The sequence below is a fragment of the Solenopsis invicta genome, chromosome 7 (genome assembly GCF_016802725.1).
Source record: "Solenopsis invicta isolate M01_SB chromosome 7, UNIL_Sinv_3.0, whole genome shotgun sequence".
NCBI classification, from domain to species: Eukaryota; Metazoa; Arthropoda; class Insecta; order Hymenoptera; family Formicidae; genus Solenopsis; species Solenopsis invicta.
In genome coordinates this window covers 11,096,698-11,123,772 of record NC_052670.1, presented here as the reverse complement: position 1 = coordinate 11,123,772, position 27,075 = coordinate 11,096,698, and the positions used below count along the sequence as shown (strand labels likewise).

The 27,075-nt window shown below is 37.6% G+C and overlaps 2 protein-coding genes across 13 annotated transcripts in view; both read right to left on the bottom strand.

The window, feature by feature from the left end:
- Window positions 1-11,371, bottom strand: part of LOC120358230 (nascent polypeptide-associated complex subunit alpha, muscle-specific form-like) — a 78,844-nt gene extending 67,473 nt beyond the window's left edge. For both annotated transcript variants that reach the window (XM_039451753.1, XM_039451752.1), the window contains exon 1: window positions 75-11,371. In XM_039451753.1, the coding sequence (XP_039307687.1) occupies window positions 75-1,916 (1,842 nt within the window). In that variant the 5' untranslated portion in view covers window positions 1,917-11,371. The remainder of the gene's footprint in view (window positions 1-74) is intronic.
- LOC105202434 (dystrophin, isoforms A/C/F/G/H) overlaps window positions 1-27,075 on the bottom strand; it is a 508,516-nt gene that overhangs the window by 280,767 nt on the left and 200,674 nt on the right. The window lies entirely within an intron of this gene.

Here is a 27,075-nt window from a genome sequence, read left to right as displayed (position 1 = left end):
GTCTACTAGTAACAGCATTATAAATAAATAATGCTGCTACTCGATAAACTGCAACGCCGATCGACAACACTGACCTTAGCGAATCTTTCCTGCGTGTCGAGAATCTCTATGAATAACGACACCTTATCATCCATGATCTTGAAACCGTTCCTCGGCTGCGCCAATAGCTGCTGTATTGCCTGCGACGTGGTGAGCGGCGTCGCCGGGCTCGTTGCCGGAGTGGAAGTTCTCGTGCTTCCACTGCTGGAGTTGCTATTGTGAAGATGAGTGCAGCCGAGGAAGATCGGATTACCGTTCGGTGAAACACCACACGTGAATGGTCGGAAGGGGAGTCCGTGAAATGTAGGACTAGGTCGGGGGGCGGATGTGCGAAGCAATGTCTGAGCTGACGGCAAAGAGAGTCGTCGCACGGCACTCTGATGAATCTGTTGTTGCGACTGCTGTTGCTGTTGATTTTGTTGAGATTTCGACGGCGATTTAAGGATTTGATAGTCACTAGCGGCTGAGGGTAACGATCGGTATCCAGAATCTGAGGGGGAAGCGGGTGGCATCTGCGGTGCCCCCTGCGGCGTCGTAGCGATGCTATGAGGTCTGGGCCGAAGAGCGGCGGCGCCCAATGTCCAGGTGTTGGAGTTTCCAGGATTATTCAGTACACTCAGACAGGGCCCTTGTGACGTGGGCGTGGGTGGCTGGGGATGTGGCATGGTCGAGGCGTACGCTCTACGAGGTATGGGTTGATGTAGAACCATCCCGGAGGCACCCCACTGTATAGGCTCCCCTGGTGTGCGAGCGGTCGCGGATACGTTTGTTGGTGTTGCTGTTGTAGCTGGAGGCAAGCCTGTTGCAGCTGTAACGGGTGTTGAGGCGATGCTGTGAGGCCGCCTAGGTAAGGGTTGTTGGCCGTTCCATAAAGATTGGGGTGGTACAGCGCTGCGAGTCGCGGATACCACGACGCCGCCGCCGCCGCTGCCGCCGCTGCCGCCGCCACCGACGCCGACGCCGCCGGCTGATGGACCGTTACTCCTTGGTTCCTGTTGACCGTTGATGCCGCCATTGATGCCATTGTTGCCGGTGGATAGAGATACTGGAGTACCGGCGACCGAATGGGCACGCCGTTGTACCACTCCTGGTACACCGCATGTGGTTGCATTTGGTGTTGCAGCACCTGAGCCCCACGCTGTCGGTGTTGCTGCTCCTGGTGCTGGTGCTGCTGATGGTAATGGTGTCGCTGCGGCTGCTCTACCAGCGAGCTGACCAAGGGGGTGTTGGACACCGTGGAATGGTGGAGCGGCAATACTATGAGGACGCCTCGATGCTCCTGGGTGTGGTAACCCGTTGGGTGTAGAGCGAACTTTATTTGCGCCGGATGCTGGTATCGGGGCAGGTGGTGTGTAGAGGGGGAACCCGTGACCATTGTGACTCGGGCTACGGGTGGGCAGCTGATTGATCGGGGACGATCGCAAATTGTTGTGCTGCTGTTCGTTCTGGTGCTGTTGATGTTCGTTGTTACTGACGGAGCTTGCTCGATTTGAGGGGGAGGAGTGTGTTGGGGCCGGTGGAGGCGGGGGTTCCAACAAATTTTCAAGTTCTGCAGACAACGACCACGCTGAGGATATTGCTGATAATGGTGGTACTGTTGGTAACGCTGGTAGTTGGACGGTATTTGCTGAACCGCCGCCACCGAGCTCGGAGTTGTTGATTGCAGCGGCAAAATTTGGCGAGGCGGACTTGTTGACGTGTGCGGTGCGTCCACCGCCGATGAGAGCGGTGACGTGCTGTAGATGACGATCATTCAGGCTCGCGCGTCCGTTCACATTGCGATAGAAGCCGGGACCCGGCGCGAGGTTCAGACTTGTCGGTTTCTGCTTCACTCCGCCGTTGGGCTGCGGAGAGACGGCGGGCTTCGGCTCGCCCATTTGGTTTTATCGGCGCGAGGACACAGCCGATCAGGTGTCCAAGTTCGCGAGCATCGCCTTGATCGAGTGCAACTCCACGAGTATTCTTCCAAAGTATTGTGAGTCTATTGATGTCTGATTAAGCGCAAAATTTCCATGTCAAAAGTATCTAACTCGCAATATTTTAATGTCGAAGGTATTTTCTGATGAGAGAACGAGTCTTCTTTGATACTTTAAATATTAACTACTTAAAATATTAACACGGTCACTGGCATAAAACCACTACTCAAGAGCATTTAGTGCGTGACATTTGCCTCGTGTAAGAAAATCGATAAATTCCGTCCTTCTGATAAATTCATGATTACAGTTCACCCGCATGATATTATACACTGAATTCCACAAGTTATTTATATTTCCGTAGCGTCTGTATTAACGATTTTATAGGTCGCTGATAATTCGATGCAAAGTTCGATATTTTGCGAAACAATGGCACGGATTTTGTTCGTTTGTCGCGTCGTTCTCTAGGCCGTTTAAATTTCAATCACCGGCTTTAATAATTCAAATAATATTTCGAAATTACAGACAATCGATTTTATGTCTTTCCACGCTAATTTTAATTGCACATGTATAAATTCATGTAAATCACGTGCGTCTCGGTCGTTATTAATAATAGCAATTCCGTTGTATCACCAATTAAAATAAAAACTCATTGCCACTTTTAAATTAGTTTCTGATATCACTAGCGAAATGTCTATTTTTTTCGAAAAATTCGTCGTTTTCGTAACAATTGTTTCAAACAAATCTTCAAGCCGCTGTATCGACGATCGTCAACAGCATCATGATATTCTTTACTAAAGTTACCGGTAATTTTCGATATATTTATTAAAAATGACGATATTCACTAAAGTTTCTAAATATACTTTAAATCAACTACAGACATTGTAACTTTTGTTGATTACATTGATACTATTCTTCATTACGCTATTCAACAGAATTATTCTTCTTTCTAATGATTCGGTATTCTTGATCATTATTTCAGTTCCAAATTTTCAACGTTTGATGAACAGCGAAAGATGCAAACATATATCTAGACACGTGGCCGGTTGTTTAAACTGCATCAAAATTTTAATCAGACGTCGGCTTTAATCTGTTCACTAACTAAAAAAACACTGCAGCTATGTCAACGCCTGATTTTCACTAAATTATAACAAAATTTCGTCGGTACATGTATTCTTTCGTCAGTTAACGTCACAAGAGATGATCTTCATTACGCGTCACCACACACTATCCATCACCCAAACTTTGAAATATTTGAAAATGTTGAAAACGGATCAATAGGTCAATCTGTTCCTAAAATTTTTTATAATCTTGATTTTGAAATAGATTTCTATTATCGTAACAATAAGCCGGTCATTTTCCTTTATTTATTTATTTTTTGAGATATTTATTTCAACTTCCGGATTTCAAACAACTATCGCATCTCTTCGAATCGCGATCAAACAAGTATCGTTCGCCTTCCTCGACCTCTTCCAATTCTTAAGCGTTCTTTTCACTGTCATTCTTGCAGTCTTGTCTTTCCGATTCACCAAACGCACAGGTTCGTTCACTTCTACTCAATCATCCTCCGCGCGGATTCTCTCAAGTCGTCTCCTCAGATTCCCGGCACTCTTAATCCAGACGATGACAGGTAGCCCCAGCTTACAGTAACGTCTCGTCGTCCTCAAACTTTTCCGACCGACAATATCTATCGTTCACGGATCAGTGACGGATACCATACTCGAAGGGCACACTTGTCGCCGAACTTTACGAGCGAGCGAAATATGCGCGTGATACTTCCTGCCGGCGAACAGCGAACGCGTGAGTTCAATGTGCGCGGGTCAGGAATCGAAGAGGGAAGTTAGGGACAGGAGGTCAGTCGGGTGAGACTGACGCGTGGCTGCCGTGCCGGGGGCGGAGTGGCGTGTTCCTCTTTGGAATACGGCGGGATTCGAGCCGCGACGAGCCGCACGCCTGCGCCGCACGACCGACTACTACTCCCGGCGTCGCCTCCTCCACCTCGTCTCGTCCTCGTCCTCGTCCTCCTCCTCGTCCATCTCTGTTCCACTCGGTTCACTCCCGCTCTCGTCTCCTACTATACTCTCCCCCAGGAACATCGGCGCGGTCCTGCTGCTCCCTCCTGCCGCTTTCTCGTATCCTCCGTCGACTCTCCGCACCGACAACAGCGACGACGACGACAACGGCGACGACGACGATGTACCCATTTCTCTCCGAAGGATACTGCCAGTTCGCTGTGCATCTGGCAAAGCGATAGGGAAGATGGACAGAGGAAAGGAGACGGGAGCAGCAAAAAGTAGAAACGGGAAGGAGGGAAATCGTGATTTACCTTTCCAGGATAACGCATTAAGGGTATATCTTGTCTGTGTCTCTTTAGCTGCGTATATTCGCCAGCATATCGGTCTAGTCAATTTGTAACTTCGTAAATCGGACCTAATAATACGTATATTACATTAGATACAAGTTTAACTTCTCCGCTAGTTACAGCACGATCTGATAAAGTGATAGAAAATGCTCTCTTCGCAGAATATTCCATCAATTAAAATATGTCGGGAGTAACTTTGCCACGACAGACGTAACTAGTGTAAAACATTCGCGCAAAATTTCGTATGAGGAATGAACCATCTCCGGTATATACGAGAAATGTAAAAGTATGAAGAAGTAGTAAACAAAAATGGAAGAGTGAAAGGGGCAAAATGGGATCTTTATCTCCGCAAGGACGACGCTCACTGATATTCACAGGATACAGTTTCTCGGCATCGCTTCCATTCCTTGTGCATACCCGACTGTTTTTCTTACTGCGATCTCCGTTTATCCTTCAGCTTCTTCTCCCCCTTACTATTTCCGTAATGCATACAGCATACGTCGACCATTAGAGCTCTTCCTTTACCGGACAGGACAAGAGGCGAAGTGTTGACTACGAAAACGCGCGGAACAATGACAATATCCGCAGGGTGAAGACAATTCCTGCGCAGTAAAAATTTCAAGCGCCGCTGAGTCATGAAAGGGATCGGTGTGATCAATTTAAAAGTCTTTTTCAATAGACACACGAATAAAATGATTAAAAAAAGAAGTACGACTGAAAAATACGAATTGAAGGAAAATACGATCAAAAGAAACGCTTACTGATATTTCTACTCCTTTGTCGAAGTGATATCTTTTTTAAAGATAAGAATATGAAGAACGAATCGGCCAAGAAAATGATGAAATGAGAATGCCGTTAACTATCTTTTCGAAAATACCATGAAGCGTCACACGCGTTCATCGTCAGTCTTGTAGCCTTTTTATCTTACATAGTTAGAAATAGAACGGCGTGCATCGCCTGAGTATTTTTTTCATGATTTGGCTGTAGGGACTTTTAGCAGATGCGTACGAGGAGCATGCAAGTCGATCGTAATAACGGTAATAATTTTCGCTCGTATTTTTCCTGAATGTGACAAAAGCGCAGAGAACAAAAGTCAAGAAAACAAGAAAAAGGGTCGCGCAAATTAAACTTATATAAACTGCGACATGATCAAAAATTAACGAACGTTACAAAGAGAAAAAAAACAGAAACAAATAAGTAATAAACTAAATCCAAAATAGATTGAATTTTTAACTCTTCAGATACTCTAGTTTCATACATATCTACTGTTGTCTAATCTTTCTTTTTACTTAAGTCTAATCGATTTTTTCTATTCTGTTTCTTTATTTCGAGCTTTGTCATTCTAAATTTAAAAACTGCTTTATATTTTCAAATAATAGAATCATATAAAAAATATATCGGAAACAAAACATGTTCCTTATAAGCATGTTATTTCTATTTTAATATTCAAACATTTTCAAAACGGTAAATATTTTCAACGTAGAAAAATTGTGACAGCAAAGCATTATCTCATCATACATATGACTTTGCATGTTATTGCTTGTATCAATATCTGGTCAAATTCTCTTTTACCTTTTAAGTATGTCAGAAGGAAGGCATATAAAAGAAAGCAAGTCTCAATGACGCCTGGTGACTACTTTATCACGATGCCTAACTAGACAGGTATCAAAAATACTGAAGGTACTAAAGACGGAGAATAAAGACTTAATGCAATGTAAGTCCGTGATTAAAAGACGCGTTTCTTTTATAACCCCATAAAAATGATAAAATAAAAAATTTTATATCATGATAATAAAAAACAGATTGATTTGAAGCATTATCTGTTTTTACTGTGCAGAAAAAAATAAATACGATCAATGTTACATTGCATGTAATGTAAAAATAGAAGAAATGCCAATCGTGATTTTTACAGATTCAAAAATTTAAATAAAATTTGCTTATTTAAGCCAAACAATTGCACAAAGAACATCTGCTTAAACTGCTGAATAATGTAAAGTGGATATATGTATAATAATATTGGTTTTATCTAATCTCTAAAAATCAATTAGAAACCGAAAATAAATAAAAAATGTAAATAAAGTTGTACATTTCTCCATCGTACTAAATATTTATTATTTTTCGTTGGCTTAATTACTGTCACGAAGCAATTTTACATTGAAAATAATAAAAAAAGAACATTTTCGATGTGCACCGTTATATGAAAATTAAAAACATAACAAAATAAAATTTTCTCGTTTTTGTTGTATAGTTTATAATTGTGTTAATTGATTAATCATAATTAAAATTACATCATTCTCAAATAATTCAAATAAAAATTTCATAAAAAAAATTTTTAAATATGCAGCATAATGAATTAGATTAATCAAGTATTAAATAACTATCTCTTTACATAATTCCAAAGCAGTTAAATGAAAAACAAGTGGATAAAAGACAATGAATTTTTGACTTTTTAATTTTCATGTTTTTATATCTTTTAGTATTAACCTCGTCCTCAAGCTCAAGAATCACCCACGATGTGGTCTACGTAAATTCTTGTCCTAACTTTTCTATATATCGAGACAATTTTATATGTATTTTATATGTATTTTATACACTCCGTGTTTTATGCAGGCGTTTATCGATCGCATCGCCGTGCTGATGTAAGCTATACCTCCAGAAGGAACATATAAGTTATTGATATCTTAGGTAACTTGTTCAACAGCGATATCAAACTCCTCGCATAAACAATGCATGTCGTCAACATTTTCCTTGCTTGAGATAAGTTAAGAGCGAATAAAAATTAAACTTTGAACGCAGAACTTTGAATTTCTCTCCAATATTATTTTCAATGTTTCAAATTCAAATATATTTGCGGTGCACTCACCACTTCACTGCACATTTCTGCACACGTGGTTGTAAGTTAAATATTTCGTCAAGCAAAATAAATAATCGTTATATTGTATGTACTCGCGTACTCTTCGCGTCATGAATGAACTGCCTACAGTAATCAAGCGACTACGCAAAGAATAAAAAAAATAAATATTTCTTAATACTTTCAAAACGTAAACTAAACTTCAATAATGCACAATGATTAAATTATCACTAATGACAATTTCAATCAACCAAATTTAATTCCTTCGTTATCTTAATAATCTTAATATCATATAATAGTTACTTTTGAAATATTTCATAACAGAAGCAAGGTCAATAGCCACTGACCACCAGATTTTCACAAATTGTCGGATGAATAATGTTTCGTCGAGGTTTCTTGCATTATCCATGATTCCTCCTGGCTCGGATACTGTGTCCGATGCAACTATTTCCTAGTTGATGGATACAAATGGAAACAGCGGTAGATTTGCACGAATACCGAAACTTATTCGATCTAGTGGGCGGCCGTCGAACGGGATTACGCGAAGTTCCGATGAGGCAGCGATGCCGCGCCGTTGCTGCCGGTAGATAAATCATTTGCTATAACCCGGCGCACAAAGCGAAATAATAAAAGCGCTTCGTTGGCGAGCGAGCCGAGCGCCGACGGAAGGAAGAAAGGAAGGAAGGAAGAAAGGACGGGCCAGTCTCGACGAAGGAAAACTCCGCAGTTAGATGACACTGGTCTTATATACTGGATATATAATCTGTCTGCGCGCAAGATACGCGAAACTCAATCGACTCGGGCCACATAGAAATCTAAAACTAATCCGGAAATAATCATGTTTTATTGTCGTGCGCGCTCTGTAATTCGACGGATCTTGTAATTTTCTAAAAATTTCCTCGCGAAAGGTGCCTTGTTACATATATAAAGTAAACGAAAGCGCACTGTCTCGAGAGCTATTGAAACGCACGAGCAGTCGTCATAAAGTACATACAAATTCAACGCAGCTGGACTGCATGAAAAATTAATCGGCATTTTTGATTAATAAAGATCGAATCGTCCCTTATAACACGTTTCAAACAGAGGAATTTTTCCAGCGGTGACATTTTTTTTTTTAATGAAGATATAACAAAGAAAAAATATAGGTTGTACCATGACAACGATATTTTATAAAAGCTATAAGCGTCAAAGAGAGAGAAAAGAAAATACATACACAGCTCGATATAATGGTATAATTCAATGAGATAGTCTGAAACAATAATAACTTCCACGATATACGATTTGCGGTTTCTGAAAGCTGCAGTCGACTAATAATATGACGTGCCACACTATAGATACACATATATTATCTGAGAGTTATGATCGAAGATAAATTCGTGTTAGCACAATTACCGCTCATTCTTTATTAAATATATCTTTCGGACACATATATTAACTGTGATTGCATAATAATTGTTAGCGCCTCATTGTTTCATTCGTCGCTAGTAATATGCTTTTGTGAAACTTGTTGCTAGCGAAGGATCATCGTGAAATTTGGATGATAAATCTCGCTTTAATTACGAATTTAATCTTTATCTGCCACGTCTATAAATCATGGATCCACCGCGAGCTATTTTCAAGAATAAACACTAAGATCGTATATCATCTACCGTTTTACGAACTAATTTGGCTTGCAGGTGTCGTAGATATAACCGATTCGTGTCGTAATTAATTCTACCGCCGGCACACTCGGGCGATTCGTTCCACTCATCGCCACTCTCGCGAAGTGCCGTGGAGCTCCCTGCGATTGCAGCTCGTCGCAGATATATCATTGCGAATTATATACTCCAATCGGACGTATAACGAATCCTTCAAGATAGAATGCGTATTTAGGGATCTCTCTACGCGTCCACACGGAGCACTGTTAAAGTTCCAAGCCACACAAGGGATTACTGGACCAAACGTTGACCGAGATGCCACAATAGGTTCGTTAGTAGACACACGTTAACCACAACAGGCAGGGAACGCTAAATGAGGAACGAACAACAATCCGGCCTTTGAAGACTGCTTATACGAACTTGATCCGTATTCCGTGTTTTCTATCTTTGGTATTCGTTTTATACGAGGAGATTTCGCGTCTCTCACAAATTCATCGATTGACCACAATTCAGATTTTCGTAACTACTTTTCTTTTTAAGATGTAAAATTCAATCGAGATGTTAATACGATAAACGTTATTAAATTTCATGATTTAAACTGACGGATTTCACATTTGCACGTTAGGCATTTTTAAATAAAATAAAAGAATTTACAGCAATAATATCTATTGATTACCGTCCACTTTAATTACTATTTAAAACGTGCTTATACTTTAAACATTTTGTGTAAAATATATAAACGCGTCAGTAAAGAGTAATAACTTTTATAATTTGGTATTCGTATCGCTGTAAAGAAATCATCTCGAAAAGACGGCGACCTATAATTTATAAATAAAGCGAATTCTTCTAAGCCAGCGTCGTCTTCGGCATAAAAATACGAAACTGAAAACGGAAACTCTGCCAGCACGGAAAACCGCGAAAAGAAAGGGGCAGTCGTAAGAAACCGAATTCTTGTCACAATATTTCATCCTCTTCGTCGTCACTTTTCACCCTTTCGCTTCTTCTATTTCATCCCGCAATCTGGTAAAAAGTTTCACTCTTACATGCGCGCATATGAAGACATGTCATCACTCATCATAGACGGTGCACGTATTTCAAAATACATACGTGATATCTATACTCGCTCGGCAAAAGAAATGTCAATTAAAAAAAAAAAAAATTATATAGAAAAAATTATATAGAAAAAAGAAGCAGAAACCTATTTTCCCTAACAGCTTAATATAAAGATTGCTAACTTCAAACTTCGCGAGAAAGCCTCTTTGGTCTCTAATATATCGCACGCGTGTATATGAGCGTATATGAGAGTATCCTCGACTTAGCTATATCCTGTATACATAAATGCGATAGGGGTAACGCGCTGAGATTTTTCGCGAAGAGTACTCTAGGTTATAGTGGGTTCGCTTACTCGTGAGTATTTTTGTGTGGAACGAGTGGCTTTGTGAAAGGAGAATGGCTAGAATAAGTGCTGCCGTGAAATATGGGTTACCGAGTTAAGGGTGAGGAGGCAAATGGGGACAGACGCGCGCTTTAATGATACATCCTTCGAGTTCGCTTCTTTTGCGAAATCCCGCTCAATTAAGTTTCCGCTTGGCTCTTATCGCTAACACACCCACCCGCTTTTCCTTACTAAGAAGGGACAAATTGTTGTGAAAAAAGCGAATTTGATTTGAGTGGCCGTAAAAAGTTTCGCGTAGCGTATGTCTCCGTCGGAAGGCAAGAAATATATTACAGGCTGCGTGGAGCAAGCATAAGAAATTTTTCAAATTTTTACGTTACCACAGATCGAAATATCGATTCGATTTAAAAGATTCTCGGAATAATATTATAATAATGAATTTTTAATCTATGTGAATTAAATTAGATATTTGATAAATAAATTTTATTAAAAATTAAAGTGAAAATAACGATAATTTATTGTTTAAATTCGCTATTGTAATTATAGAAATTTTTTTGTAAAAATTATTTTGTAATAAGATTTCGTGCAAATCCATCGTGCATTAATGTATTTAATATTAATTGTAATATGATAGATAATCAGAAACGACAAATTCCAAAGTTCCACATTATTGTTGGAATATTTCTCTAAATCTTCCGGCGCAGATCAGAATAACGTCGCGCACAATATTGTTGCGCATGACAGATTTACAAGCCGGTAATCGGATGTTCCGCTTTAACGCAACAAAAATCTCATATCTCGTCCATTAACGCCTAATTGAAATTCTCTTTCGCATCAGCAAATCCGCGTCGTTTTGTAATTGAACAGCGCGTCCGGCACCGGACCTTCACATGGCGATTATATGAGGTATATACGACCGAATATTCGAACCCTTCAATTAAAACCAAAAAACCGTCGAAAACCAAAATTAAAATTACAATTCGCGACTTGGTCGTAAAAGTTAACGATTCGCGGGGCGAGATATTGTCGATAAAGCGAGCGTCGTAGAAACAAGTTTTGAAAATGCATTTCGTAGAATGTTCACGCTTCTTTAATGAAGAATAGATATGGAAGTATTCGCACACAAATGCATCGACAAAATTACGATTAAATGTCGTATAAATTATTTAATAATGCACTTACCCAATAATACCCACATAAAAATCGCGCTGTTTCTCGATGTAATAATGAAACGTGAGGAACAATTCGCTTACCTGAAACAAAAAAGAAATAGGAGATGATCAACATTTGTCACTACTTTCATGAAATTAGCATATCATTGTTATAAAGCAGATCATCGTAATGGGAGGTGAAAGTGTGTACAGTCATGAGCTGAAAGGTTGCAACATTTTCTTCGATGGTTAGATGGTTCGATGCTTTAATTGGTTGGATCCACAGGTAAGAACCAATGACGTTCGCCGTTCGATGAGCAAGTCTACATTCCAAAAACAATCGAAGAAAATGTGTTGCAACCTTTTAGCTCACGACTCTACAACGTACATCGCGTTAGTGTGAAAAACATCTCCACACTGAAATTTTTAATTATAAAGCAGCCCATCGCTCTTTACTTAATTAAAGTTCGCAGTGGCGATACACAATAACAGCTGTTTCGTCATTCTTTTAGCTTTTCGTGCTGTCGCGCACACGGCGAGACAGCGCAAAGCTCAAAGTTTATATCCGATGACAATAGATGTCTGCGTTGAAAGAACTTGAGAACGGCAATGTAACCGCCCCGTCGCAAATAAAGTTTTTTTTTACAGTGCTCCACGTCTCTGAGCTTTGCCACCAATCCAGCTGCAAAATTAACAACTCGTCGGTAACAGCATTCGCAGTCTCCACTCGTAATTGTACGCTCAAACAAAAAGCTAAAAATATGAATGCACGCGGATGCACATAATCAAACAATTAAAGCTGAAAAGTCAGGGAAATTAATTCGACTTGCTCTTTACTTGAAACACTTTCGTTACTTCATTCAAATAACTTGACTAACTCCATTACGCATGACTCGTGATTAGATCGACATTCCGAACATTTGACGAAACAAAAACGAGCAGATATATTCACTTCGACGTATCCGCATTTCCCGTTGTTTCAACGCGAGAATTTTTGCGACAGCTTTGTAAAAGCTCTCGTGTAACTTCTCTTTTTTTCTCTCTCTCTCTCTCCATCTCTTTCGCTCGCATCGACCAATCTTGGAAAGTTCCAATGCCTCGAATTCTCGGCTATGAGACTGGTGGCAAAAACGTTCCATCCATTACGCGTTAGGACGATCGGAAACTATTTGAGGTCGAGCAAAGTTTTTCCATCGTTCATCAGCGCGCTTGCCTGTCTCCGGGGAACCATTGGGGAACCAGTCCGCGGCTAACACAATAAGTTACACTACATAAACTAGCGTCGTGAAGCGGCGCCCATCGCGATAAAGAAAGAGTGTAATTTTTACCGGTCAGCTGTGCGATACAGGCAACACATGCGTCGCTTTTCCTATGCGCAGAATAAAATTCCCATCGTCTTTCGCCGAGATCGTTCGTTGAACCGTCCGCACAGCAGCGTTCCGACCATCCTCCAACGTCTATCGCAATAACAGAATTTTTCCGCGGTGGCGTCTCGGTGGCCACTGAGTTTCGTTGGTTCGCCACGGATTCCGCCCACAAATATGCTACGGAGAAGAAGTTCTGCGCCGCACGACACGAGTCTCGTTTGGAATTTTTCATTTCCCCAATGACGAGCGACTTCATACGACGGAGTCGGGCATGTTCCGCGGCGCGATTTCAATGCAAGATTTTTCCGTGCTAACAATACCTGAAATGATTGCGCGAGTAGGACGTATCTGCTTGGAGTAATGCCGACGCGAGCAAATCAAGTTTCACGCAATTGCGACGTTTATTCAACGTTTGGAAAACTTGAGGAAGAATAATTTGCAGTCTGTAACAATTTTAAACGGATTGGAAGAAGTTAAACGCAAGTTCCAAAGAGCAACCGTTTCGCGCCGTTATACCGTGTTTATTTCGATTAAATCGGCGCAATCGGCGCGGTTCGTATTGGATAAAATCCGAATGATAGGAAAAAAACCACCTCTAAAAGAGAGGACACCTCGGTATTCATTCCGGAATCCAAATCTTTTTCATCGCCGTTTCGCCGTGCGATTGTCCGGCGCGCTGTTTCAGCGAACGCTGATTTGACAGCTCATCTGACCTTCTGATTCGTTGTCTCGACTCCTCTTTTTTCCCTGCGACACGCCTTTCTAACCGTGGGACTATTGTACCGTAGTTACTCTGTCGACTTGATTTCTTTTCTTTTTTTTTTTTGAATAATCTGTCCATTAAATCAACGCCGCGTTTCATTGGAATATAGATTCCACCATTCATTCATTCAAAAAGCACGAATACTTTTCGCTTTGCAATCTCACGTGAAATTACCTTGAATTAATCTTCTCAGCATTGAGCGTACTGACATCGTAATCTGTCACGTTTTGACATTTCAATTTTAATTTCGGACAGAGGGAAGAGCTACTCTCAATTAAAAAAACTGCATAAAATGTTGAATCAAGTTGTCTTCTTGTGAAAGATATTGATACATTAGTTGTGCCAAGTGTTGTGCGTGTTAACCATACGCGCAAACTACTAAAAGTTGAATCCAATAATTCGCACGTTTAAAGATCCTATTATGAAGGATTACATCACAATCATGCATGATTATATCAAAATACAAAACTGCGGTCTTTAATTGATAATTGCATGTCATCAACTATCTGAGAAGACTAAATGCCCTATGAATAACACAGATGCATGTTTTCCTATGCACTTGGTAATAGGCTGTACGACCGGCGCGGCGGCAAGTTGCAACGCATTTATCTCGAAACGTTTCTTTTTTACAACTCTACGAAATACGAGACTGTTGCAGCCAAGAGAAGATCTCTACGTTGCGAGGGGCCGCAATATTAACGTTCGCGTTCCCATCACGTGCGTTTCATTAAAACGAAACGTGCCGGCTTCGCGTTCGACCTCGCTCTGTCAGATTCGCATTCGGGATCGCGAAAGCGTATGGCGTAAAAGCGAGTAAAAACACGTAAATCCATGGCGGCGCGATGAAATAAAATAAAACAAATCAAACGGAATCGCACTGAAAATCGATGGCAGTTTGAATCAATAATTCTGTTCAATAATTCACTCTGTGTCAACGAATGTAATCCAGGCTCCGCAATAAAATGTAATGACTTCATGGATACCGAACAAATATAGAATAACAAATCATATGCTTATTCCAAAGTAGTAAAGCAATCATTTTTCATTAACATTTTCTCTAATCACTGAGAAGACACATTAAAAGATTACATAAGAACTTTTTATCAAAACTTAAGGGATTACTGTAAAAATTTTAAAAAATCGGAAATAAGTGTCTTTATCTTAAATGACGTCTTACAGTCTTAAAAATAATTAAGTATGCAATTGGTCTTATACGTGAAAAAATTGTTCTGAGTGGTTTTACAGCTAATTTCCAAAACTTTAAACGCGCTTATCTCGAAACTATAATACGTTTTTAATTGGCTTGTAGCATAACTTTAACAAATTTTATCCGATCCACTTGAAATTTTTACATTGATTGCTACACTAAATTTTCTAGAGAAGTACACGTAATTTTCACGATCAATTAAAAACTTTTTTTTGCCATAAATACTTTTTCACTGAATTTTTTGGTAAAAATGTAACTTTGTTTTCAAATGTTCACCAATTCAATAAAAATCTATATTTTAACATCTACGTACTTCTCTAGCAAATTTAATGTAATTATAATATAAAAAAATTTTGTTTTTTGCCCTTAGTGAAAGTATACGATACTTCTGTTGCAAGCCGCGGAGGCCCATCAGAGAAAAAAACAGCCTCATTTGCAGAGCTTCAACGCCATCTTGACAAAAAAGAATAAAATAAAAATTGTTTTATGCAGTTTACGATATGCACATTAAAGGCCTTTGAACCAAATTTTCACTTAGTTTATTATTTATCTACAAAAAATTCCCAAACTTACTCTATGTTCTCAGGTGCTCACATTAGTATCTCTTAAATTGCTAACGTACGAAAATATAAAATGTGAGCTGAACTTTCCATAAATTTATCGAACATGGAAATATCAACGACGTTTTCGATCTCCTCGTTAATTATTTTAATTATTTGGCTACTTATATATTCATACGAGCTATTTTCCAAACTCATCGCAATAACATTTCTGTACAGTTTGACAAAACATTCATGTAGATAATCTGTAATTTGGCAACACTCATTTTGATAAATCGTAATAGACGTAATTTAAAGACACTTGAGATTTCCTTAATCGTAATGCCAGTGACATATCGTGTAGCCACGACGTTAACGACGCAAACGTCACGACGTAATTCTCTCGGCTTGTTGCGCGACAGTGACGACACAGATCCGTAGAACAATTTCTCGAAGTCTCCGAGGATTCCACGACGAGTGGATGTTTTTCAATTTGGTGTCCACTAAGGGTATAACGGGGAAGGGGAGGCAGGGAAAGAGTGAACAGAGAAAAAAGGAAAGAGTGGCGAATCCTCCACTCGTCGGCGGCAAGATAAACGACGGAAGGGCTTTAAACCTCGCACGAGAGATAAATTAGCTTGTCCGGCAGGCGGCCCCCGGTTTTTAGAAGCTGGCTACGAGGAAGAATTGCGGATAGTAGCTTCCACTCACGAATCGAAACTAACGCAGAAACCATTCATGTTCCCCAAGAATTCTACGAGCATGATGTCGTAACATTTTTATGAATATGAATAAGATATTAAAATTACAAAGGATTCGCTAAAGGATAAGCCAAAATACGAATGATTCTGCTTGCACGAATAATTTTGGGATATTATATAGAAACAAGTCTGTTAATAAAAATATCAATGACATTTTAGTATACTAAAAAATACTTCAATATATTAAAAAATAATAATTTAAAATAAAATAATCAATTAAAATTAAAAATTCAATGTTATGTCATTAATGCTGTTCTCCGAAAAAAGCAAAGATTTATTACATTGAAATAATATCTCCAAAGAGAAGACCGGAAGAAATCAGCGAGGAGAATAACGAAGCCTACGGTGCCATTAGCTTCGTATCGTCGACGATTGTCGATACCAAAAAAGAGTCGTTCATTCGATCCAAGATAGCATCCGAAGAGACAACGGAAGGTAGACGAAGTTAACGATGTAAGAGATAAAGAAGAAGTAAAAAGTAGTAGAAACCTACTCAGCAGAGAGTGCGACTCAATGACGGAGAGCCGAGACTCCAGAAATGGCAGCTTTGATATCGAAATAATTGAGTTTATTCTTCTTCCGGTAATGCTAGAATGCGCATTTCTTTCATCTGCCACAGTCTTTAACAGCGCGATAACTACGCGGAGATGACTTATTTTCTAAAAGTGTTTCACATTTATCTAGAGTAATATATTACAATCAACAATAACAACAAAATTTCTCAAACGAGTGCTTATATAAAACTTTTATAAAAAAATCAGAATGAGAGAAGTTGTCGCATTCATAAAATTGTTTAACAAAAAAGAAAAAGATTATTAGAATTTTTGATTAAATTTGATGGTTACTTATAATCATTTTTCTTAAAATGCTTATCTGCATCGTGAATTTGCGTTTACGTTGCAAATTTTTTTGTAAACCGTGATAAAAAAATGTAAAATGTTTTTAAGTATTTAACAAACAAAAAATCCAAATGGTGCTATGCTGCAATAATAAAATTTAAGTGGCGTACTAGTCCAAATAACTGAAATAGTCTTCGTAAATATCACGTTTTACCAGCGCATTTAACATAACAGTACATTCAGTTAAAGTCGATAAAATATTTTATTATCATGGATCAGAAATGCTTTGTGTTTCAATTAAAATGACAACCATTTATTAAATGATGCATGTCTGTTCATTTTGCATTTATTATTTTAATAAATATTTTCGTCCAAGTGATTTACTTTTACGAGACATTCAAACAAATAAACGCACATTTTAAATACAATTATTAATAAGATTTGTATTTTTAATAAAACATTACATTTTTTTCATCAATTTATTTAAAAAGAAACCATTAATTCCATACAAGATAAACGTATTAAAAGATTTTCAATGAAATCTATTTTTATTAAACGTATGATAATGTAATTATAATTTTAAAATCTTTACTTAACACAGAATATGTGATCACGCACTTGTGTTTTCTCAAATTTCATATTTCATATTAAACGCCAATATTAATAGATTTATTCAACGTTGAATAAGAAGGCGAAATTACGGCTCCTCCTCTCATTTCCTACAATAAATATGTTAACAATCAATATTTTAAATTGAAAACTTAATTAATGATTACATTCTACGTGTTGCTTAATCGATTCTATCCCAGAGTTAAGAAACATTTATTATTTATAGAAATATGCGACAACATCGCTAAATAAATCAAAGAGAAAGAACCCGTAATGTAAAACTCTTTTGAACAAATACTTTTAAGAAACTCTTCGAAACAGAGAGAAATAAGCAACCTTCAACGTATACTCAACTCAAGCAAGTTTATCGCTCAATGATTTCAAATTTCGCAAAAACGCGATTTGGAGCATCTATCGAAAAATCGTTTCCGGCTCAGTGATCGCGCTCGCACACATGTCCCGAAGTTTCCAATAAGCATTTTCAAGAACGCATTTACCGCGGGTATTGTAATACATAGCGAATTTACGCTTCCCAACGGTTTCCTTTTATACACGGAGAGAGGTTCCTTATTTCAAGGAAACGCCGGAAGGGACTACCGCCACTGAGACGATGCACTCAACTTTTTGCCATCGTCGGGAGCTACGGCATCATCCGGCAACGATAGCTACATCCTCCCGGGTAACATCTTACCGAGACTCACCGAATCCCTTAATACGAAACATTCTCGACAGTGGAATTTAAATAGAGCGGCATGTATGGTTGAACGCCCAGAGCGTTGTATCCGGCCCTTCGGCGAATAACTGGGCCACGTGCCCTCGTGTATTTCCCTCGCTATCTCTATCGGTCGTTTCATTCGCCGTTGAGTGTATACAGAATGACCTGCTGTTATCAAGTATCCTTTCAAGTATAGACTATATTAAGAACGCGGCGTTTTTTGATATAGAGACTTGAGATATAGTGGCGTTTTGAGCATAATTTTTAGCCGTAGCAATTCTAGCCTTCTAATTTAAGTAAAAGCGTTTCTAATTTAAGTAAAATGTATGTTTATAGAAAATTTAAATAAATAGCTCTTTTATAGTATGCATGTTAATTACGTAAAATTAAAAAAATAGAAAAGCTGTACGTTAAAACAAAATTTTCTTATCATATATATAGAAGCGAAGTAAAGATACTTTTAATCAATCTCATTCTATTAAATCGATTATTTTATAATTATAAATTATTTCAAAAGGGCTTGTAAAAGAGAAGTATCTCAACCGTTAATTCCACGTAACCGCAGGTGCGGCTTAACGACGACGGTAAACAGGCAAGTGTCGACAGCTGGCGCGAACCAAGATCCCGCAGGAATTGCACGAGAAATATATCATGAATTTCGCAAGATATTGCATATTTCACGCATATCGTTAAGGTGCTGTGCGCCCCGCGTATGTTTCACACGGAGATTTACTCGATTTTTGCTCGTGCGAAAGTGATAATAATGGCAATAAGTTACGCGTCACATGCAATAAGTCATAGAAATTTACGACATTGTATCGGGTTCCGTGAGATAAGCGAGTATTTTCAAGAATGAGCTCATCAATGTTAGCTTTTTGGAAAGTGTTTCGCGAAAGAGAGAGAGAGAGAGAGAGAGAGAGAGAGAGAGAGAAAAGTCATTCGTTAAAATAATGCGGCTGTTACGGACTCTTGGAAAATGTCTACAGTCAAGCGGATGTTCAGATTTTCCGAGATTTCTTATCTCTTGACTGCCACCTCACATGGAAATCGTCGTGGAATTTCAAAATGTCGACTCTTCAAAGGAACAAGGTTGACCTGGCTTCTGCCCTCAAAAGAAGATTTCAGCTATCTTTTGCGATCGCGCTAGATTCCGCCTGACTTGAATTTGCTAAATCTCTTTTGTCTGATGTTACATTGCGCGTAAGTTTTTCGAATTTCTTCGTGTGTCTGTACTATCAACGAACTGTAAAATTTAAATCGAATTATTGTACGAAATTGTTCTTAAGAAATACTTTCTGTGTTTAACAAATATTTAATACGAGCGATTTTTTATAATTTGCAATTTTAAGAAATAAACAAGTATAATAAAATACATTATTTTGTGTGAACTTTTAAAGAAATCATTACATTAATACTGTTTACAAAAAAAATTTTTTTTTTTAACGTGACGACTTATCATTAAAAAGATTATTAAAAATTTCTATAATGTCAAAATTATCAAGTAGCGTAAAAGTACAACTCGCTGCAAAATGCAAAAAGTAATGCAAGTTCGTTATCATATTTATTTAACGATTAATTCAACGCGATTGTCGAATCATATTCCTTCAATCCAGATCTATTAATCTTTATTATCTACTATTTCCTTCTTCTTATATACAAAAAGAGTTTTTGTTGAAGTATATCAAAATAATGATATAAGATGCTAAAGTATAATGATAAGAATTTTAATTCTATCATCAGCTTGAGCATCCAATATTCAAATCTATATTTAAATAAATTATCCTCTCAAGTAAAATATAAATTATCCCTTCAAATATCCTTTTCAAGTATCCTTTCAAGTAAAATAGGTTAAACCTTTAGACATTTCAGAAAAGCTGTCCTTTCCGTATAGTTGCGTCTACACAGCTAGTTTCTCTCTCGTTCGAGAATACGTAGGCGTGCAAAGGTGGCGACTTCTGTCGCGGACATGCGATTCGATACCATATCCGCAATACAGGTACACTTGCGCATCTTACACGCCGAACGGTGGTGTACGGTGAAAGTACGAGACGATATTGTAAAGTTGCCGGTATGTACAAGCCGCCAGACAGCAGCATCTGCACGCAACGTTATCTCGATAACCCCCGTGCACATCCCCCGGGGTGCAACGATCCTAGCATCATGGGGCATGAAACTATGAACTATGGCCGGGTTTGTCCGACCGAAAGAAATCGCAGAAGCGAAGGAAAGATGTAAAAAGAAAAAAAAAAGGTGAGATGCAAGAAAATCAGACAGCAAAAAAAGAAAAAATGAAAGACCTTTCAGCTTGTACGCGTCACTATGTTAATAAATAATTATGATTCTCTCGTGTACATGCGAATGTAACTTTTCTTCTTCGTATGGCATGTGCACTCCGTGCGTGTCACCTCTGTATGACAACGATGTCATAACGGAATATTCGCGAGAAGAACTTCCAACGCCCACGCGGTGAACGCAGGCAGTTGCTGACAACCTCCTTAATTAAGAGTATCTCGAAGTTAGTAAAGCTACTTGCGTTTTAATAATGTGTATCTAATGAAAATGTATGTGTGTGTGTAATATATTAATTACATATATTAAAAGTATCTATATCGCTAAAGTAAATTAAATACTTTGAAAATGCATCGATTAAAATTGCGATTAAAATTTTAAAAACAGCATATTTTCGTATTTGCAATCTTGAAACTTCCAAGTCAAGCACAAGTTGCAATACCTTTATTTAAAAAATTAAATTCAAGTAATACGTATCTTTGTGTTTTTATTTAAAAGCCTACCTATTTTAATCCGAGTGATGGCATTTAAAAAAAAGATAAAATTTCGCCAATAAAAAGAAAATTTAATTCAATTTTCCAAGTAGTTTCTATTTTCGAAATCAAATTGTTTAAAAGTTTTGTTTTAACCCATAAATGGAAATAGATTTCTGAAATTAAACCAAATGGAATGTATTTTCGAATATACAATTAAAAAGAAATTTATTTTAAATAGAATCTTTTTATTTTATCTTAAGCAACAAAAAGATTTAACGGAAATAATTTGGCACTACTCGAAAAAGAAATTAAAGAAAATAAACAATGCCAAATTCTTTTCCATAAAACTACTCGTATTTTAATAATGCGTGTTTAATGAAAATGTGTAAAATATTAATTAACGACATAGACTAAAAGTGTTCACGTTATTAAAATAAATTAAATTAGGACAAATTAAAAGCACATTTATTAAAGATAAAAGAACACTTGAAATATTTTAGCAATAAAATAAACGTTACATAAAAAAAGTACAGCTTTCCTTAATTGATACAAGTTTGAGATTGATATTGTTCCACAATCGATCTTTTATAATTAATGACGTAATAATTAAATTACTCAACAAGTATGTCACGAAAATTCAATCAATAACGTTTGATTATTCCTTATCAATTGAAACTAATCCGCTGGCAAAAATATCGTTCTCGTTTTGACGAAAAGCTCAACCTAAATTTTCTTTTTTCTTTTTTTAAATTCACCGGCCAGCTATTATTTACCGTATTGATGTCGATAAAGCAATCGGAAAAACTATTGATCGCCGAAGTGGAAACGGGCAAACGGCATTGTTAACGATGGTTATTGAACGTACACAGCACAAATCCCAAAATTATTGCCCAGTCAAAATTAACGCCGCCGCTATGGTGCAAACGTAGCGTAACTGACAACTTAACATTCTCTTGAATATTGGCCGCGATCTCTTGGTGCTTTCGCATATATTCGCCTAACGAGGGACGAGGTGAAATAACTCGAATCAATGGCGTAACACGATTTCCGCGACACGACCGCGGAATAAATCATGGAGCCGTTGTTGGAAGAACGAGAACACAATCAGCTCAATACGAGGTATCCCACGGGAGTGAAGAAACTGCGTGGATCGAGCGGCAGCGATTCACGCGAAATACCTAACCATTCGCTTGAATTCGATGAAAATGACGAACGAAGCGCGGCATTTATCGAAAGCGCGACGCTCAAAGAAAACAGAAACATAGGATGCGATAAAATCTAGAATCCTGTGCGCCGTGCTAAATTGTATCTTCTCGTTCTATATTTGCATCGTTATTCGCTACACGCGTGACTTGACTTCAGCGTTTGCTGTACGGAAAAAAGATACAGCAAAGCCATGACTCGCTACGCGAGTTTAAACGTGAAATGGCAAAGATGTTGTGTCTATAAGCAATTATAATAGCTTTCAGAAAGAATTTCTTCGCTGTGACATCAAAATCTGCTTAGTTATAAATGTTAAACTTGATTCGACGGCACAGTAAAGAAATTACGTCTGAAAGCTATTATAATTGCTTTCAGACATAATTTCTTTGCTGTACCATTATATCTGCTTAGTTATAAATGTTAAATTTGCATAGCGCGTACCCACGTACATTACGTAGCATTGCTATCTCTTTTTCAGTTTATGTCTGCATGCATTATGTAAAGAGCAAATAAATCGCATCAATACGTACTCTCTAATAATTCGTATCAATTGTAATACAAGATCCGTATCTTCCGATGTCTTTTCTACAAGAGTACTCTGAGAAATATAGGTCAGTACTTGATATCTTCACTACTTGTCGAAATAGCGGTATTAATTAAAGCTGTACGGCTTTACCGCGCTACGTAGAGCAGCGAGATATCGTGATATTGCGACTTTCAAAGTCGCGATGCTGCTTAAAAATCGAGCGATTTCTGAATGCTGCTACGATAAGACCGCAGTTTCCTTATCTCATTCGCAACTGAAAGAACGGGAGCTTGAGCTCCTCGGAGCTTCATGCTAATCGCAAGTAATGTTATTGCTGTAAATTATATTACGAGAATAAATGGCTATTCAAGAGAAATTTTTTTATTCTTCGAATAATTAGTAATTTATTCAAGAATTAATAGCAAAGCGATCAGCACATGTATAATGTATGTATAATTATTTTAGTGGCACCATTTTCTGTTACATATTGTTATGTAAATTAATAGAAAATTTTTGTGTTAAAATCTTATTATTTGTTTTATTATTTCGTGACAACAAAATAATAAAATAATATCGCTTTAAACACATCTGCCAAGTATTCAAATTATACAAAATGTTCTATTAAAGAAATTTTGTATAATTTATTATAATTTTAGAGAAAATTTTGTATAGATTGTAATTTAAAATCGTCTTAAAAAACAATTGATTACAACAATTGATTAATAAACTTAATATTTTCAATAAATTTTAACACTTTTTAATATTTACTTAATATTTTCACTAATGTATTTTAACAAATTTGCGATTCATTATTTCTTACTTTTACTAAATACTAACTTAAGATAAATTTACACCGACTGTTCATTGCAGCATTCAATCGACAAACGGTAAATTAATCAATGCGCCATATTTATCATAGCACGTTGTGAAGATGCGACCGAGGGTTGCAGTTCAAGAAATCACAGTAGAGTAAGCTTACATATCGGTAAAGGCTAAGTTGTAGGAAATGTACCAGCAACGCGTCACGAAAATTCAACTGATGGTATAAAGGTAGTTTGCCGGTTGGACGCAAAAGCACTCCCTCTGAACCAGGGTGGACGAACCTTCTGTATTACCGACCATAGAACTGTAGGGGTGAATGGAAAGCTGTCGCCCTCTGCATGAACTTAGAGCGCATGCGCGTACCATTCGATCGAAAACAACCCCTTGTATCAAATTTTGCTATATAAGTTATGGGGGTGAGGATGTTCGTGACGGACGAAGAAATATCTGTGCTCTATTTATAGGAATTGACGAAGGCTAATGTAACGCAAATGTAAATGGAGATTACACATGCCATGTACATATTTTTCCTCTTAAATATTTCATTCAAATTAATTAATTAAATAAATCGTTGCAAAATTAAATGTTATTACAATTAATCAATAATACGAATAATAGAAATAATAGATTCGCTTTTTCATCCCCTTGCGACAAAATATTAATGGCATCTCATAAATCTTCTAACAATTAAGAATGCATTCAAAATCAGTTTAATTAAAACTTTTAAGGGAGAAAGAGGAAAGATCTTTCAAAGAATTTAATCTAGTACAAATAATAAATCTTGCTATTAAAATTATTTCACAAACTGTGCTGGGATATATTTCATCAGAAAGAAAGATGTACTATATTTTTCAATGCCTTTTAAAGCTGAGAAATTTTTATGAAAATTAATGAAGAAATTGCACAAATGGTTGACGAGAAAATTTATATGCGCAGAATTTAGCGTTTCGTGAAGAACTGTTAAGGAGAAATATTGAACGGCAAGGAAATCAAATTTCAGCTCTCGAATTTCCTTAATAGAAAAGCTTGATGAAGAGCTCACCCTCATACACACGTTTCTTTTATATCCGGCTTTTATGATACTGCAATTCTCTCTCTCTCTCTCTCTCTCACTCTCACTCTTTCTCTTTCTTTTTCTCTTTGTCGTGGTCTCACAACCTACGACTTCCGCCTTTTATTTTCACCATGCTTGCGAGGACACGACGGCCGTGTATCTTTTGTAACGACGGATGATTTAGATCATGTTTCCGCATTGAGCAGGGGCGGTTTGGCTGCACCAATCAGCCTGCTGCAAGGAACTACCCTCTTGAAAAAGAAGGAACACCGCTTTGTGCACGGAACCATTAAAAAAAAGGATAAACCGATGAACACGACCCTTATTAAGCTGCCGTCACATGTTTAATGATTTTATTGTGGGCGCGCAACGTGATGACGAGATCATTCGGGAAAATAAACTTCAAGCGATTCATAATGGCTTTGTACATGTGGTAATATTAACGCGTCCAAACACTGCAAAATTTTAGAGAGGCGTATATATATAAAATTAAAGTTCAAAATTTATCAGAAATATAATAAAATGATGTCAATACAAACCAACATTGAATGTTTGTGTGAATATAATAATTTTATTATTACAATCTCCAACCCATGCGAATTGCGTGCCGAGTATTTCGTCGGTTTTCAAGGGATGCTGAAGTCGTGAGTTTTACCAACTGAACAACTTATTTCATACGATTTACAATACATACGTACGGTTTACGAAACAGCAATACGTTATTACATATTATTACATCGATACCACACGTATCATATTTATCATTTGGATAAATTTTCGTATAAACTTTTCATATTGAATTAGGTGTCTAACATTAAGTCTAAAAACTCGGCGTTGTGTCTTCGTGTAGTCTACATATCTGTCACTCTAATTTCGTAAGTACAGACTGCAGAGCTTTTACATCAAGTAAATATTGTCGCGATTTGGGAGCTCTGGACGTCATACTCGTCTAAGAAATGATAAAAAAGATATAAATTAAAAAACCTTTTTCGTTCTCTGCATAATGTCCATATTACAGACATGTATTAATGCATATACTTTAATTCTGAAATGAAATTTCCAAATCTATAAAAATAATACGAACAAAAAGTTGTTAAAAAATTATTTTAATCGGTAAAACAGGACTGACTTCAGCATTCCCTTAAAACACAATCCACCATGACAAGGAATTCGCTACGTAATTCGCTACATTAAATTGACGAGTAATTTAATAGTATGTGCTAACGAATGGTTATAAGACCCTCTACATCCTTTTTCCAATCCCAGAAAAAAACTGTAAAGAATTTATTGTAAAAAGTAACACCTCAGCCAAGATTCGAACCTGGATCTCCCAACATTCTATGTGAACGTCCTACCAATTCGACTGCCAATGATACTCTTCACAATAACTATAAATATGTATATATAAAAAATGAGTTAAACGCATTTGTCAGGCAGCGTGAACTTAAATAAATTGAAAAGAAGAATTAAATCAGAAATATAACGAAATAATGTTATCATCTTTCCAAAATTTATGTTTAGTTAAAAATTTCAATTTTTTAAAAATTATTTTTACCAAAAGAACACATATTCCTTCGATGCGTTACTTTCATGTTTTATGTTTATAAAGTTAAATTACTGTCACGAATGCCACAAGACATGGGGGAACATTGTTTAGGACATGTTCTCTGATATTTCGGGGAATGAGATTCTAACTGGGAAAAGTCTGGAGGCGTGGCGTGCATGAATATCCGCGAGCACGTGCGCTTGTAAATTCGTCGTGAATTTTATCCAGAGTGCTGTGTCTTTCTCGCGACACACACGGTCAAACTGCAACGCGCGGAATGGCAAAAGCCCCCGTTGCATCGAGTTCTCGAAAAGCGCGATAATATAATGGAATAATGGCTATTAGAAGGGGAATATTATCGTCGCGGGGCGCTCGACCGCCCGACGGTGGAAGCATTTTATCGATCGTTCGGCTGCGTTCGGCGCGATGAAGCGAGAAAGGGAAAGTGGCTGGCTCGGTTTATTCATTCTTCCGTATTTCCGTGACCTTCGGGACCCCGACAATACACCGCCATTTCGCCAATCGCGGACCCGTCCGCGAAGATTTAACACCCTTTTAGTCAACCTTGACAATTACGCCGTCTCAAGCGCGCGGAAAATGAATCCAATCAGATAATACCGCTTGCAAAGTTAATTACGCCAAAGTAACTTTTGAACGACTGTCAAATCCCGACAGTCGAATCTAAAATTCCGAAATCTGACGTTTGAACCTAAAGCAATAAAATATGTACTACATTATCATGAGAAAACATCCATCAATAATTATTCGATTGATTCTGAGTAAGCGCAATTATGAGTATTCGACAAACCAAAGTAAAAAGTAATACTATTTTTATTTATTAATTAAACAATTTTATTAATCAAATAATTCAAATGCAAGTAATAAAAAAAATAAAATCACTTTGGAGTAAAAAATCAATGTAACAATTAATCAATTTCAAACTTGCCATGTACGCAGTGAATAAAAACAGAATTGAATAAAAACTTTACAATAACGTAAAACACATTTAC